Here is a 13,234-nt window from a genome sequence, read left to right as displayed (position 1 = left end):
CTTCAATTCAAGATTCAATTTAGCTCAATACTATAGGGTAGGTAAGATTGGAACATACTATTAAATTCAGCTTATCTCCTAAAGGGAGGGTAAGATAAGGAACATATACTAAAATAGAAATGATTTAGCATTGACTAATGGTAAGGGGGAAAATGGAACATGCTAAGATCAGAAATACATGAATATCTCCTTTACCAAGAGACAAGGGAAGAAAAAGGTACATATGCAATTAAGCTTTGCAATTATTCGAGAATGTTAGAAATGAAATTCTAGGAAAACAATCACCCACACAGAATTTATATTTACCTAGGATAGAGTGAAGACCAACCCTGGCCACGGGTCAGTTTGGAAAGACGGGAAGAACCCTCAAGGACTTAGGTGCCAGTAGGCGAGCAGGTACAGCTCATGGACAATCAGGACAGGATAACCCCAGAATTTGGATTAGGACCGAGTTCACCAAAGGGTACGACCAACACCCGCAGCTTCGGTTGCAACGCCTGCGCTACTCCCTCTCTGCAAGGAATCTGCCAATAACCCTTACTGGGTTTTCGAACCTCCCAGCAAAGTGCTTCGCCAGCACTTTCAATTCTGCAAAACCCCGAATGGGTTTCTCGAACCTCCCAACAGAGTGCTTCGCAGCTCTCTGAATTCAGTCACCTATTTAGTGCGTTGGGTCAGTGACAGGTCAGCTATTCGGACAAGTCTGACAATTTCTCTAGCTAAACCTACGCTAGTTATACTTTTTTTTCGGGTCAGTGTACCACCCCCAAATGTTGCAAGTGTAAGGATCCCCAATTTTGATTGGACAAAGGAGGAGAACAGGTCATCACACCACCTAAATTTTAGACTTTCTCAGGCTTAATATTCAATTTCCGTACCCGCCACTCAAATTCCAGGTTCTCATGACATATGCTTTTCGTATAACAATGGTGAATATAACAGTGAATACAAATGTATTGAATCCTAGTACAGTTCAGCTTCTTCTAGCTAGGTCACAGGTCAGGTTCCCAGGAGCATCTTGGATGTGGCTGCCAGCTGGCTGGGTACCACTGCTGCAGAGTTCTTTTCCCTCCGCAAAGTGACTTGCACAGTAAGGACTTTCAAAATGGAGTAGTAAGCACCACCCAGGCCCAAAGGATACAATACATGAAAAGCAAGAGAAAACAATTTAGAACACAGTAATAAATGATTACACTGTATACCATGAATCTCTATACTACCACCATTCCTTTATAATAACTAAAGCATTATTAATTATGCAGAACAGACAGCTTTGCGAAAGCGGCAATGCAAGCTTTGAGCATGTGAGAACACAGAGCAGTCATCTTAGTTTTATTGCGCATGTGCAACTGTTTTCCCTCCAAGACATTGAATACGTCACGTCACATGGTTATGACCGACGCATGCGTAGTCTAAATTCCCGAGTAGCAGCAGCCATTTTAATATACAGGCGTATTAAGGTTAATAAACACATAAGCAAGCTTCACTTGGTCGCCCCGTATAATGTAAAATGTGCAAAATTAGTAACACGAACCTGTTGGTTATTTTATTAACGTTATTCGAGGTTCATGAATACAAGCAAGTCGCTTAACGTGCGAATCCTTGCTCCATCAACCATATTTTGGCATGTTAGGTACACCCAGGGTCTCCCCTGGTGTCCCAAGGGTGGGGGTAGGTACTTTTAAGGAGGACCCTTATAAAAGAGGTTTTATATGCCCTGTGGATAGAGAAATTGCACATTTCACAACCCTCATTGTAGTAAAGTGCTTCCCAAAATCAGCTTTTGTGCTAAGAACACTGTGGGGTGAGTATCTACATTATTTTGTATATTTAGGACCCCTAAAGTCTCCCCTGGGTGTCCCAGGTGTGGTGACTCGTGTATTATAAGCAGGGTCCTTATAAAATGTGCGTTATAGGCCCTGGTGTTGGAGAAATTGGACATTTCATTTTCTCCATTGTAGATCCCCAGCCACATAGGTTAACATTGCAATAGTTTATTAATTAATAACTATGGCAAAGGACATCGAAAAAATATCATTCAAGGATTTAGGAGAATGGTATTGATAAATCCAACAATGTGTTGATGTTGGATTTATCCTATGATGTATAGAAAATAAGTTATAAGACTTTCTTGTCTGTGAGCTAAAATTAAGCCTTCTAGTGGTCTGTCTTGATTGTTCAGAGTTAAGTGGATTAGCCAGGCTGCTTTAATAAAGTGATAAGTGGCACCCGGTGAGGAGCAACCTGGGAGGAGCAGGTTCTGCTACCCTGGAATACCAGAGCAAAGGGGAGGAGTCGTAAACCATGAGCTTCAAAGGCAGGAGACAGGCAGAAGAAGACAGGTCCATCTACATCCATCCCCTCTGAACCCAGCCAGGTGGCAGGCTTAAGGAATGTACAGATGCCAGAGGGAGGGAGACTATAGAGATGAGCCATCCTGGAGATTGGTTTAGCTATCTTGCCTCTCTGCTGAGACTTCAGTCATATTGAATTTTTGAGAAAAAAAGTGCTTCTTGGAAACCTTTGTACTACTTCTTGGAAGAAATGGTCTTGCCCTGGGGAGTTGCCATTCACCTTAATGCACATGAATGCCCTTCTGTTTGACCCCTAGAGAACACAGAATACGTATCTGAGAGGCGCAGAGCCTCTCGGCTCTGTCGCTTGAAACTGAGATAAGGATTGCCAAGCTAGAAACTAGATTAGCACCATAAGGCTCTGCATTCTAACCGACTATGCCTGCTGCATTATCTGGAACAACTGCCCTTTGGATTAACCTTGCTTCTAGAGGAATAAAGAGTGGATGCCATGCTGGAAACTTGATTTGCACCATCAGGCCATGCATTCCAACTGACTGCACCTGCTGCATTATCTGGCACTACAGCCCTTTGGATGTACCTTGTGTCAAGAGGAATAAAGAATGGGCTCCCTGCAAGCTACGGTTAACAGAGCTCACCTGTGTCAAATCCACCAAGAGTCCCCTGCCTGGAGTGCATCCAGTGGGCTTTCAAGGATTTTGGCCAGGTGCATTGTGGGAATTGTGGTCCCAAACTTTCCAGGACCATCTTGGAGGTTCCAGAACCTTGGATTGTTTTGGACCCTTTGGACCCCCAAGAGGAACTTCAGAAAGAAGTTCCAGAAGTTTGAAAAGTTTAGAGCAACTTTGGGAGAAAAAAAACCATAAGGTGACTAAGTGCTAGAAAGTGTTTATTCTTTAAAAAATCATCTCTTAGGTTCCCTACATTGGATTTTTTCGTTTTGGTGTAATTTTGAAGATAAAAATATTTCCTATTTTTATAAATTGGTGTTTGATTTTTTATTGTATGTTGCGCCTTAATTAATTACTGAATTTGTGTTTTTAAATGCTTAACATACCTGTCTGCCTGCTTGGTCGGAGCCAAGCTACCAAGTGTTGGGCATGGGAATCATTTTCTGAGATCTAATATTAGCCCTAGACTGTGTTAATGGCTTATTGCCAACAGTTGAGGCATACATACCACTACTAATAATCCACTTTCCAACAGAGAGGCTGCCACAAAAAACTGACAACTTCTCCTGTGCAATGACCCATGTTTTTTGATGCAAAGCACCAGCTATCGAAAGAGTAGACAGGATTTTGTGCCAAAAACGAATGCCTCCTCAAGACAATGCATAAAGTTTGTGAACCGTTTTGTTTTCTCCCAACTTTTCATACTATGCATACTGCACTTTACAGAATACCCAAAAAAGTGTTAAACGTGTTCAACAATACCCGTCCAATACAAAACCTATGCTTCACTTCACATGTCCACACTTGCATTATTGCTGAATGTGGTTAAAATTAAAGCATTCTTGCAAATTATAACTACATGCCTGCCTTTCTATTTCACTTCTGAGCTATGCGGTTCGATAAAAGGAGCTTGCGGCTAAGTAGCCACGGACACTTTGTATAGTGTCAATGGAAAATTCTCAAGACTGCCCCACAGAAAATTAATGTCTCCGACGCCCCTGAGGGAAACCGGTGGGCTGTAATCCCTGGTCTTTGACACAGCGTGTGTCCGCCTCTCCGTTTAAAATGTATCTAATCTCCAAATTGGGGTGGGCAGCACCACCCACTGACTATCGCACATTGTCTCGGATAGAGATGCATACATACAGACTCTGTGCATCTGTAGCCAATCAGCACATCGGAACTCTGGACGGCGCACTAGGATTGGCTTACGTAGTAACGATGCGCCAATCGTAGGTCATCTTACACATCAATAGTTTTCCACTCCCAAACAACTTCGAGAATGTGTGATTGGTTGTTACGCGACCCGGAAATGCTGAATTCACAGACAAATGACATCCGTTAAAAGATCAACAACGGACAACGGGTATTAGGGTGAAAATACGAACGATTCGTGTAAGTAGGGGGCTTTAGAGGAGGAGGGTAGATGACACTAGGACTTTAAGAGGAGGGGTAGAGATTACTCGGATCTTTAGAGGAATGCAAAAGACAACTAGGTTATTTAGAATGGGAAAATGTTCAGGCCTCCCTACTGGGACCTTTAGAGTAGTTGGGGGTGCACTTTATTTTTGCAGCCTTATGTGGCACGGTGATTATTCAGAGGTGTTAAAGCGCTCTACACTTGTTCTCGATCCCTACAAGACAACTAAAGTATATATCAGTCCTAAATATACAGTAAAGGGTAAGGCTAGTAGGCGAGTATCCTGTACAATTGAGATTCAACATGAACATTCAAGAGTGGATGTTGCATTTGGGCTTTCGGAGGAGTAGGATGGGTTCGGGAACCTTTAGAAAAATGTGCGCGTCACTTGTACTTACCTTAATTGGGTTAGGTGGGTGTACTAGGGCTCGAGAGGGCGTACAGAGTTCCATAGAGGAGTCCAGTTGGGCATTTCGAAGACTATATAGCAATTAGAACTTCCCAACACAGGAGTGTGGACCTTCAGAGAAGTGCAGAAGTTTAAAGGGAGGAACCTAGATTTTCAGAGACGTGCAAGGGTCCCACAGAGCAGTGCAGAAGGGCACTTGGGCATTCATTGGAGTACGAGGGGGCACGTACACCTTCAGATGAGTGCAGGGGCACTTTGAATAAATGCGAATGAATCCCTTGGGCATTTTGTTCTGAGGGGCGGTCTGGGGGTGCCCCTTAGTGTGTCTGGGGCTGTGCAATCATTTAAAGTTGTATGGAGTATTAGATATTACCGGGATGCTTGATGTCCGGTATAAAAGTCTAGCGTAGGCATCTAGGCCTGTGCATGTGGCCATCGCTGCAGTTGGTGGTTAGCTAACCTTTTCATTTTGCAGTTTCTGCAAGAGGTGGTCTGTGATCCTATAGAAATTGATATCTATAGTGAAAGTTCTCTGTTAATTTTCGTCAGGCCAAATTGCATCGCCTGCTAAATACTCTAGTTCACATAAAGTTACGTGCATATATTCAGTTAGAATCGTTTAATTATCACACCCCTCTGCAACAGGATTCTGCTGCCCATTAATGCCAGTGAGGCATTGTATACAATGGGTATTCGGGCCCATTAGAAGGACAACCATTGGCAGTAGCTGATACAGGAGTCAGAATGTATTCATGCCCACTTATCCTTTCGCAGTTACCATTAAAAAATACATCCGTATATTATAAGATAGATAGTATGAATTGAGGGAAACCATTATATAGTTAAAAAAATGAAATGAAATTGTCCCCATGCCCCAAGGTTTGCATAAAGTGGTTAATGTCATATTGAGCATCTGTCTGTTCTGTGTGGATACAGTCACCTAAGACTGAACTATAAGTAACCCATTGAGCATTGTACAGATGACACGGCTATTAAACTAAACTGTCCTGCATACCTTATTTTTTATCTGGATCATAATATGCTGTGGTCACTGCTGTACTTATCAAGACTTCTCTTCACTGAACAGCAACGCTTTGAGCAAAGGGCTATACCGTACATCATCTAAAACTGGACTGTAACACTCTACACATGGGGCTAAGCAAGACGTCATACGAGACTGAGCAATAACTCCTTTAACCCAATTTTGTGTACTTTACACCACTTTGAAGCTGAACTCAAACGAAATATGCCCTGATATGTACTGGATGCCTTCCTAATATAAGATTATATTCTACTATAACAATATTACTGGACACTGCCTTCTGAACATGCACTTGCTGTGAATTTGGCTATGGCACATTTTACATGCTTCTCTGCGCTATATTTTCTGTAACTGATCTGCAGTAAACACTGTTTCCAAATACAGTAACTGGCATCAGCAGTCTGGCTCAAAGTGTAGATAACTAAAACGTATTCACAACTGTCCGGGTAACTTGACAGAAAGAGATTTAGCATGCTGTACCAACCATACGTGAAGACACTACATGAAAAATATTGTTTTATTTTTCATTGTCACTTCAAGGAATATTCCATTCAGATCTGTTGCTTAGTAAAGTTTTATGGAGCTTGTGGAACCATTTTTCAGACAGAGACTTGGGAAACCATGAGAGTTATGACATTTCTTTACTGATCATAGTCAAATCACGTTATTCCTGTATTTGGTAAAGCAACCTGTTTGTCAGTTAATTTGCACCAGACTGGTTTGATGTTTTGTTTCCATTTTTTTCAGGTTCCAGCAGCGGTCCTTGGGCCGCCATACATTGAGCCTTATTGGCCCTCTTCCGAGTCCAGTACTTTTTTTTTGTGGTCAGTCCTGGTGTCCCATCAACTTCCCAGCATTGCACCTTCCGCCAACGCCCCCAGCATGCCCGCTGCAATCGTGGATAACACCCAAGTTATCTGCGAGGTGTGGGCTGTCAACTTGGAAGACGAAATGAGGAAAATCCGCGAGATGGTGCGCACGTTCAGCTACATCGCCATGGTGAGCAGGCCTCACCCAATGGATGACATGGCCTGTGGCTCCTCAGCAGTGGGATTTGGTCATGCAGTAGGTGGAAAAAAAAGCTGGGGCTGCGAACATTCTTTGTAGAAACGAAATCTAAGCATATTGGCTTAGGATTATGGAGTAGTTAGTAAGTTTATTTGGGGGCAAGCAAAGATTGAATGACTGAGCAAAAAAGATCATTGCATGACCGTTCCTAAGATGGCAGGATGTGGAAAACCTGTAATATATGTTGGCTTAGCCATTAATTCAAAATAAATGAGTTAATGTATATCTGAAATATATTTGCTAATGACCCGTGTAATATAGAACACACAAACTCAAACTAGGACTGTCCATTTGCTGGGGAAGAAGCAAATGATCTGGTTGTTCAAGTACCTCTGGATAGATTTGTTACAAGTAGAAATGTGACACCGGCTGAAAGGTACAAATGACTATTTTTTAAGCATTGGTACCCGGAAAAGTGACTTGAGTTGTTCAGTATTGGGAGATGCTAATATATAAAGCACTCCACTAGTTTTGAAAATTTCGCAAAGATTCGTTAACTGGCGCCAAAGTTATTGGGAAAAGAAATAACGCTTTTCCTATGGAAGCTAGGTCCTAACTATAACTATCTACTGGCGACCGGCAGTAGATAATAAATAAATAAATAAATAAATATATCTATCCTTCACCACAGCCTGCTTGAATTGTAACAGACTCCGACACAGCTCATGTTCACTGCATATGACATGACATCACAAGACTCGGGCATGATTAATACCATTCTCTTTTATTGAATTATACCCCACCGACGTGTTTCAGCGTGTCTGCCTTCCTCGGTGTGGGTTCAAATAAACAGGGATTCGCTCATCGATTTTTAAATACAGCACAGTGTCTTCCCATTGGTTGGGCGGAACAGTCATGGAAAGAGGACTGGCTCCTTGTCCTGGTGATGCTTCCTGTAGCCATAACAACCCGCTACCATATGCCTAAACAGTTAACCGTGGCCTGTGCCCGATTTTGGCCAAAACAACTTCAGGTAATCCTCCAACCCTTGTTGATAATGATTTAGTCTGTGTCTTGTGGAATCTTATATCGCAGTCCTACCTCCTGATGTTCCTGATAAAATATACCTCCACTGATGCGTCCCTCTCTGAGAGTAAATGACTCCGAACAGAATGCCGTCCTGAGTGCTGCTGTTTACACGCGAGGTGTAGTCACCTCTGTGTAGACACCTAATAATGTTCCGAAATTGCCTCAGAGTGCAGCAGTCTTATACGTGTGCTCCACCAGTGTCTTGTTATTGTCTTTCATGCTCAGGCAGTGTCCCATTGTGCAATAAAATAATGCTCTCCTCTCTCCCCAATGCATTTTATTGATGGGCGGCCTGCTGACCGGCATATGCCAATACCAGACGCATAACCGCATACCTCAAACTCCAGCGCCGGGGGGGCTCTACAGCGTGTATATTCCATACAATCTTCACTCTCTCCCGTCGCTGTGGAGCGCCTGACTAAGAGGCCGTGTCGGTAACAGTTCGGGCAGCTTGTTTGAAACATCCTTCACCACAGCCTGTTCGAAATGTAACAGACTCCGACACAGCTCAGTTTCACTGCATATTAAATTCATGACATCACAAGACTCAGGCAGGATTAATACCACTCTCTTTTATTGAAATAGACCCCACAGACGCGTTTCGGCGTGTCTGCCTTCCTCAGTGTGGGTTCAAATAAACGGATTCACACGTCTATTTTAAATACAGAACAGTGTCTTCCCATTGGTGGGGCGTAACAGTAATGGAAAGAGGACCGACTCTTCACATGTTATAAAACTAATGTAGGGTATGATTTGTACTCTTCGTGAAGGAAAGCCCATTATATACATGAGAACAAACTCTAACGAGGGGAATTACGAGGAATTACATTTATTGGCCAGAACTACACCTAGAGGCAGTAAAGGCAGTCTATAGGTTATCACTCAATTCAAATCTGGTGTTGGTTAGAAATTGAAGAAAACCGCTCTGCAGAAAACAAGGTGTAGTCTGAAGAGAATAAGTTGACAAAGGTGTTAAATTAGAAAGGGCAGTGCCCAGCTGACATAAGAACTCAGAAAATGTACAGCAACAAGAAAAGCGCATGTCTGGAAACTGCAAGATTATAAAGGGAGTGTATGGGACATGGAAACTCCTCTTCAAATTAAAAGACCTATGGTTCAAGAAAAACTGGTTTAGGTGAGACGCATTGACAATAGCAAAAACCTGTGAACAGGCTACTGCATGCATGATTAAAATGAGAGCTCTCAGCTGTCGTAAATGATTAGCTAGCACTGCTCAGCCACAGATAGACTGTAGTAATGAAACGTGGGAGAGCCAACAATGACGATCTAGTGAATTTAATTCCCTGGCACATGTATGCATTAAGGGCAGTTTGAAAGTATGATGCCAACAGATTGTATGATCTCAGTAAGCATGCAACCAGCATTATCTGGTAGGTAAAATCTAAATTACCGCGAAATCAACAGGCTATGTGATCAGAGCACTGTTTATTTTGCAACTGCCTCCGGATCTTATCCGTCAAGGTTAGAAAGTGCTTCTTCCCTAAAGTTCTTTAAAATGACTTATTGGTAAGAACTCTTAGCTACATTTTCAGAGTGTTGACCGTCATGTGTTTTGTTTTGTGCAGGGTTGGGGATAGTCTGGATTCTAGGCATAATTTGCCATTGTTGAATGATTTCATCATTGATTTGTACCCGTGCTTTGGGTAGAGCTATGAAGGGGTTTGGCCTTTCCCATTCGGTAACTAAAATACACATTTATTTTCACAATATCTAATTGTGATTGCTAATATTGAAGTAGAAGGGCAGTGGTTTTCTCTTTAAGGCTGGGTGGCGCGGCTAGCTTATTAAGATCAATTTGTTTGTGCAATTGCTTGTCTTTTAAAGGCAACTAGTTAAGTAGTAGCTTTTTTCTTAACTTTCTGATTGTTGGACGGTAGTTGAAGTGAGGGAGATGAAAGAGCTGCGTTCTACAATTTTCTTTCAACCTTTCTGCAGTGTTAAGTGTTCTTTTAATTGCTGTCCTTAGGATACAGAGTTTCCTGGGGTGGTGGTGAGGCCGATCGGTGAATTCCGCAGCACCATTGACTATCAGTATCAGCTTCTGCGCTGTAACGTGGACTTGCTTAAAATCATCCAGCTCGGTCTGACTTTCATGAATGAGAAGGGGGAGTATCCGCCTGGGACCAACACCTGGCAGTTCAACTTCAGGTTTAACCTCACGTAAGTCAAGAGCAGAGGAAGGCAACTGTATCTGCTGGCTGTTACTTCCAAGTGAGAACTCATATATAGTAATTGCCAATGAGAATATTGAATTTTGCTGTTGATGGTTGTGAATCTCCTATATGTGACAAAAAGCTAACAAGGGACTTGCTTCTCGTGATACACGTCAATGTATCACTTACATTACTTACCACCCTCACCTTCCTTTTATCAGTGTAACAGTCCCCTCAATGTCTAGATCCTTCTTTTAAAGCTTTCATCATTATCGGTGAATGCTTCTGAGGAGAGAGTGGTTGAGATTTTGAGGTTAATAGGTATTGTGACAACATCTAGTGACAAAAGTGGAATTCTATTTTTCACACTACACTAATCTTCTGGGATTGGCTCTGCAGGGTCTGTAGACTGGTGTTTTCAAAATGTGAGATTCTTTATATACCCTTCTTCTCTACAGGGTTCTTGTCCTCCACAATAAATCCTGGCTACTAAATCAGTGTTGAATTCCAAGCTTTGTGTAAGATCGAATCAGCTTTGTATAAAGCGCACACTGAGCTCTCTGGGCTTGAGTTGCTAAATTGTTTGTCCTCCCAAATTGCTCATAGGCTCACAAATATCACTATTTAAAGTTGCAGCACTTGGTTCATTTTCAAAAACAATAAACCCTACAAGTCTTGGTGAGTTACAAACATTTTGACATTTATTCCATTTGTAGACATAGGCACATGCATTTGTCAGTAAACTTCAACTGGACCCTGCTACACCGCCCTCTGTAAGTTCATAATATACTTGTGCCTCCAAACCGCTTGCTAGCAAAGTCCCTCCCTTCTTTCAAATTGAAGTTCTTTCCCTCAGGTGTTGCTCAACGAATTTCATGATTTTTAGCATGTGCTCCTTTTTATTAGCTCAGACCCAGGCTTCTTGTTTATAATCCTGTGTGTTTAAACGTAGCCCAACCACGAGGTCCCATGCTGGGAGTCTCTTCCTCATTGTCTCTCCCCCTTATTTCATTCACAGTGTCACATCTCCATATCTTACTGTTCATTCCCCCAAAACCTTTACATTCTTGCTCAATAGCACAGTGGCTATCAACCCAACAAATGTTTGCCCTTCATGTTCTACACACTGTAGCTGCGTTTGTTCATGTACTCTGGCCATTCTTATCTCTGACTCTTTCACTCCCCAGTGAGGATATGTACTCTCAGGATTCCATCGACCTTCTAGCTAATTCGGGGCTGCAATTCCAGAAGCATGAAGAAGAGGGAATTGACACTTTGCGGTTTGCTGAACTCCTTATGACCTCTGGAGTCGTTCTCTGTGACAATGTCAAGTGGCTGTCCTTTCATAGGTATGTATCTGTGTTGTGTGCGTTAAAGTTGATGGTGGTATGTGATCATGTACGAGTTTTATTTACAGTACATTTCTTTTTACATCATACAGTTACGGACGTCAAATATTGTCTTCGCACATATAGTTCCTCATTCCACAATCAACAGTATTCACACAGTTACTCTTACCACAACCAACAGTACCAAGACTTACATGTATTATGGTTTATGGAATTCAAATTGTGTAAGACGAAAATGTGTAATACCCATAATATTATAAACTGGCATGAGGCATATTTTATAAAGTACCAGCAGGGCGCTGGTGGCGCCCGGTGCGACAATCCATTTTGGTGCCCCCACACTTCATGACCGCCTCCTCGGATTCTCACTACCACCTGGCATAATTTCCCCATATCTCTCCAATCATACGTTCTTGCTAAACACCGTAAAGACCGCTACAACAGTGTCACGAGGATCATAATTCGCCAAAAGAGAGGCAATTGGGAGGACATTCTCCAATTAACAACATGAGCCTCACAATCACTAACATGGTGGTGCAGCAATAATTTTTTGGGGACAGAAATTCGAGACCGATCGTAGTAACAGACACATCATTATCAGGTTGGGAGGCTTATTTCCCCAATTTGACAATTAAGGGCCAATAAAAAATGTACCATTCCACTTTTTAAGATCAGAAAGTTGTATCAATGGCCTTGAAAGCATTCACCACATCTGTTACATCATGATTCAAACACCACTACTATGCACTATATCGGGAGAGGGGGGAGGGAGGAATGACTTGCAAGATAGCCATTGCGAGCCATTTTAAAGAAGCACTTTAAAATGGCTCGATACACCTAAAACCGTTATTTGCAGATTATCCTCACTTTTGACAGCCATCTGCCGTTTAAACCTGCCCCATTGAGTTCCTGGCCTTGCCGCACACCAGCCAAATACATTTTGAGCAACATTTGGACTCCTGGGGCGACACCGGAGTACTGGCCTGGCTTAGGCCTACTGCTGTATGGTGACAGGCGGTGGCTGGGTGTGGTGGACGAGCTTCGCTTTTTCATGGTGGCAAAGTGCCCCATGGAGGTTGGGAGTCCCTTGCCTACTTGATGAGACACCCCCTGCACCAGGGGAGGCCTGCTGCAGCAAAGGTGCTGCCATGCAATAGCGACGCACTACCTGAGCCTTGGGAGAGTGGGCGTGTAGGCCGGAGGCACATTGAGGCACCAACCAACTTGGCAACCCTGACTGGAGCGCTGGATTACCGGGTGTGAGCGGGGAGACTAGTTCACTACAGTACTGCCATTCTGCCGCACTGCGCGGCGGTTGTGAGGGTCTGGGGGTTTATGGCGCACCTAGGCTGTGTTCGGCGATTGTTTGCACCTGCAGGAAGAGACTGTGTTAGAGGATCAGCAGCCCCTGCACTGGTGTCCGCTCCCCCAAACTGCCTCCAGTCCGAGCCTCTTGAGAGGGGGGTCGCTGTGTGATGCTCCGGAGCGGCCTTGCGACCTTTCGGCTGTGCTGGGAGGACTAGGTGCTGTTGGGCTGCTTTGTAACCGCTCTGCCCTGCTGCGCGCTGGCTGTGGGACCCGGAGGTCGGTACCGGCCAATGCCCAGCCGATGACCGTTATCTTCATACAGCCACGCTTGAGATAGACAGTTGGTCCGCAATTGTGTCTGCTGCCCTGGCCCATCTCCACTATTGCCCCCAAAGGCCCAGACACTACAGTGGGAGAGGCAGGAGACACAAGGCACCGGAGAAGTCTGT

The 13,234-nt window shown here is 43.4% G+C and overlaps 1 protein-coding gene across 2 annotated transcripts in view; it reads left to right on the top strand.

The window, feature by feature from the left end:
- Nucleotides 1–4,260: 4,260 nt before the first annotated feature.
- Nucleotides 4,261–13,234, top strand: part of CNOT8 (CCR4-NOT transcription complex subunit 8) — a 53,154-nt gene continuing 44,180 nt past the window's right edge. The window contains exons 1-4 of one of the 2 annotated variants that reach the window (XM_086931247.1): nt 4,261–4,381; nt 6,605–6,856; nt 9,942–10,135; nt 11,316–11,477. In XM_086931247.1, the coding sequence (XP_086787373.1) occupies nt 6,740–6,856; nt 9,942–10,135; nt 11,316–11,477 (473 nt within the window). In that variant the 5' untranslated portion in view covers nt 4,261–4,381; nt 6,605–6,739. Of the gene's footprint in view, nt 4,382–6,604; nt 6,923–9,941; nt 10,136–11,315; nt 11,478–13,234 lie in introns of both variants that reach the window. The other variant, XM_086931246.1, reaches the window with a different exon arrangement.

This window comes from Lissotriton vulgaris, chromosome 7 (assembly GCF_964263255.1).
Source record: "Lissotriton vulgaris chromosome 7, aLisVul1.2, whole genome shotgun sequence".
Taxonomy (NCBI): Eukaryota; Metazoa; Chordata; class Amphibia; order Caudata; family Salamandridae; genus Lissotriton; species Lissotriton vulgaris.
This window is presented reverse-complemented; position numbering and strand designations above follow the sequence as displayed.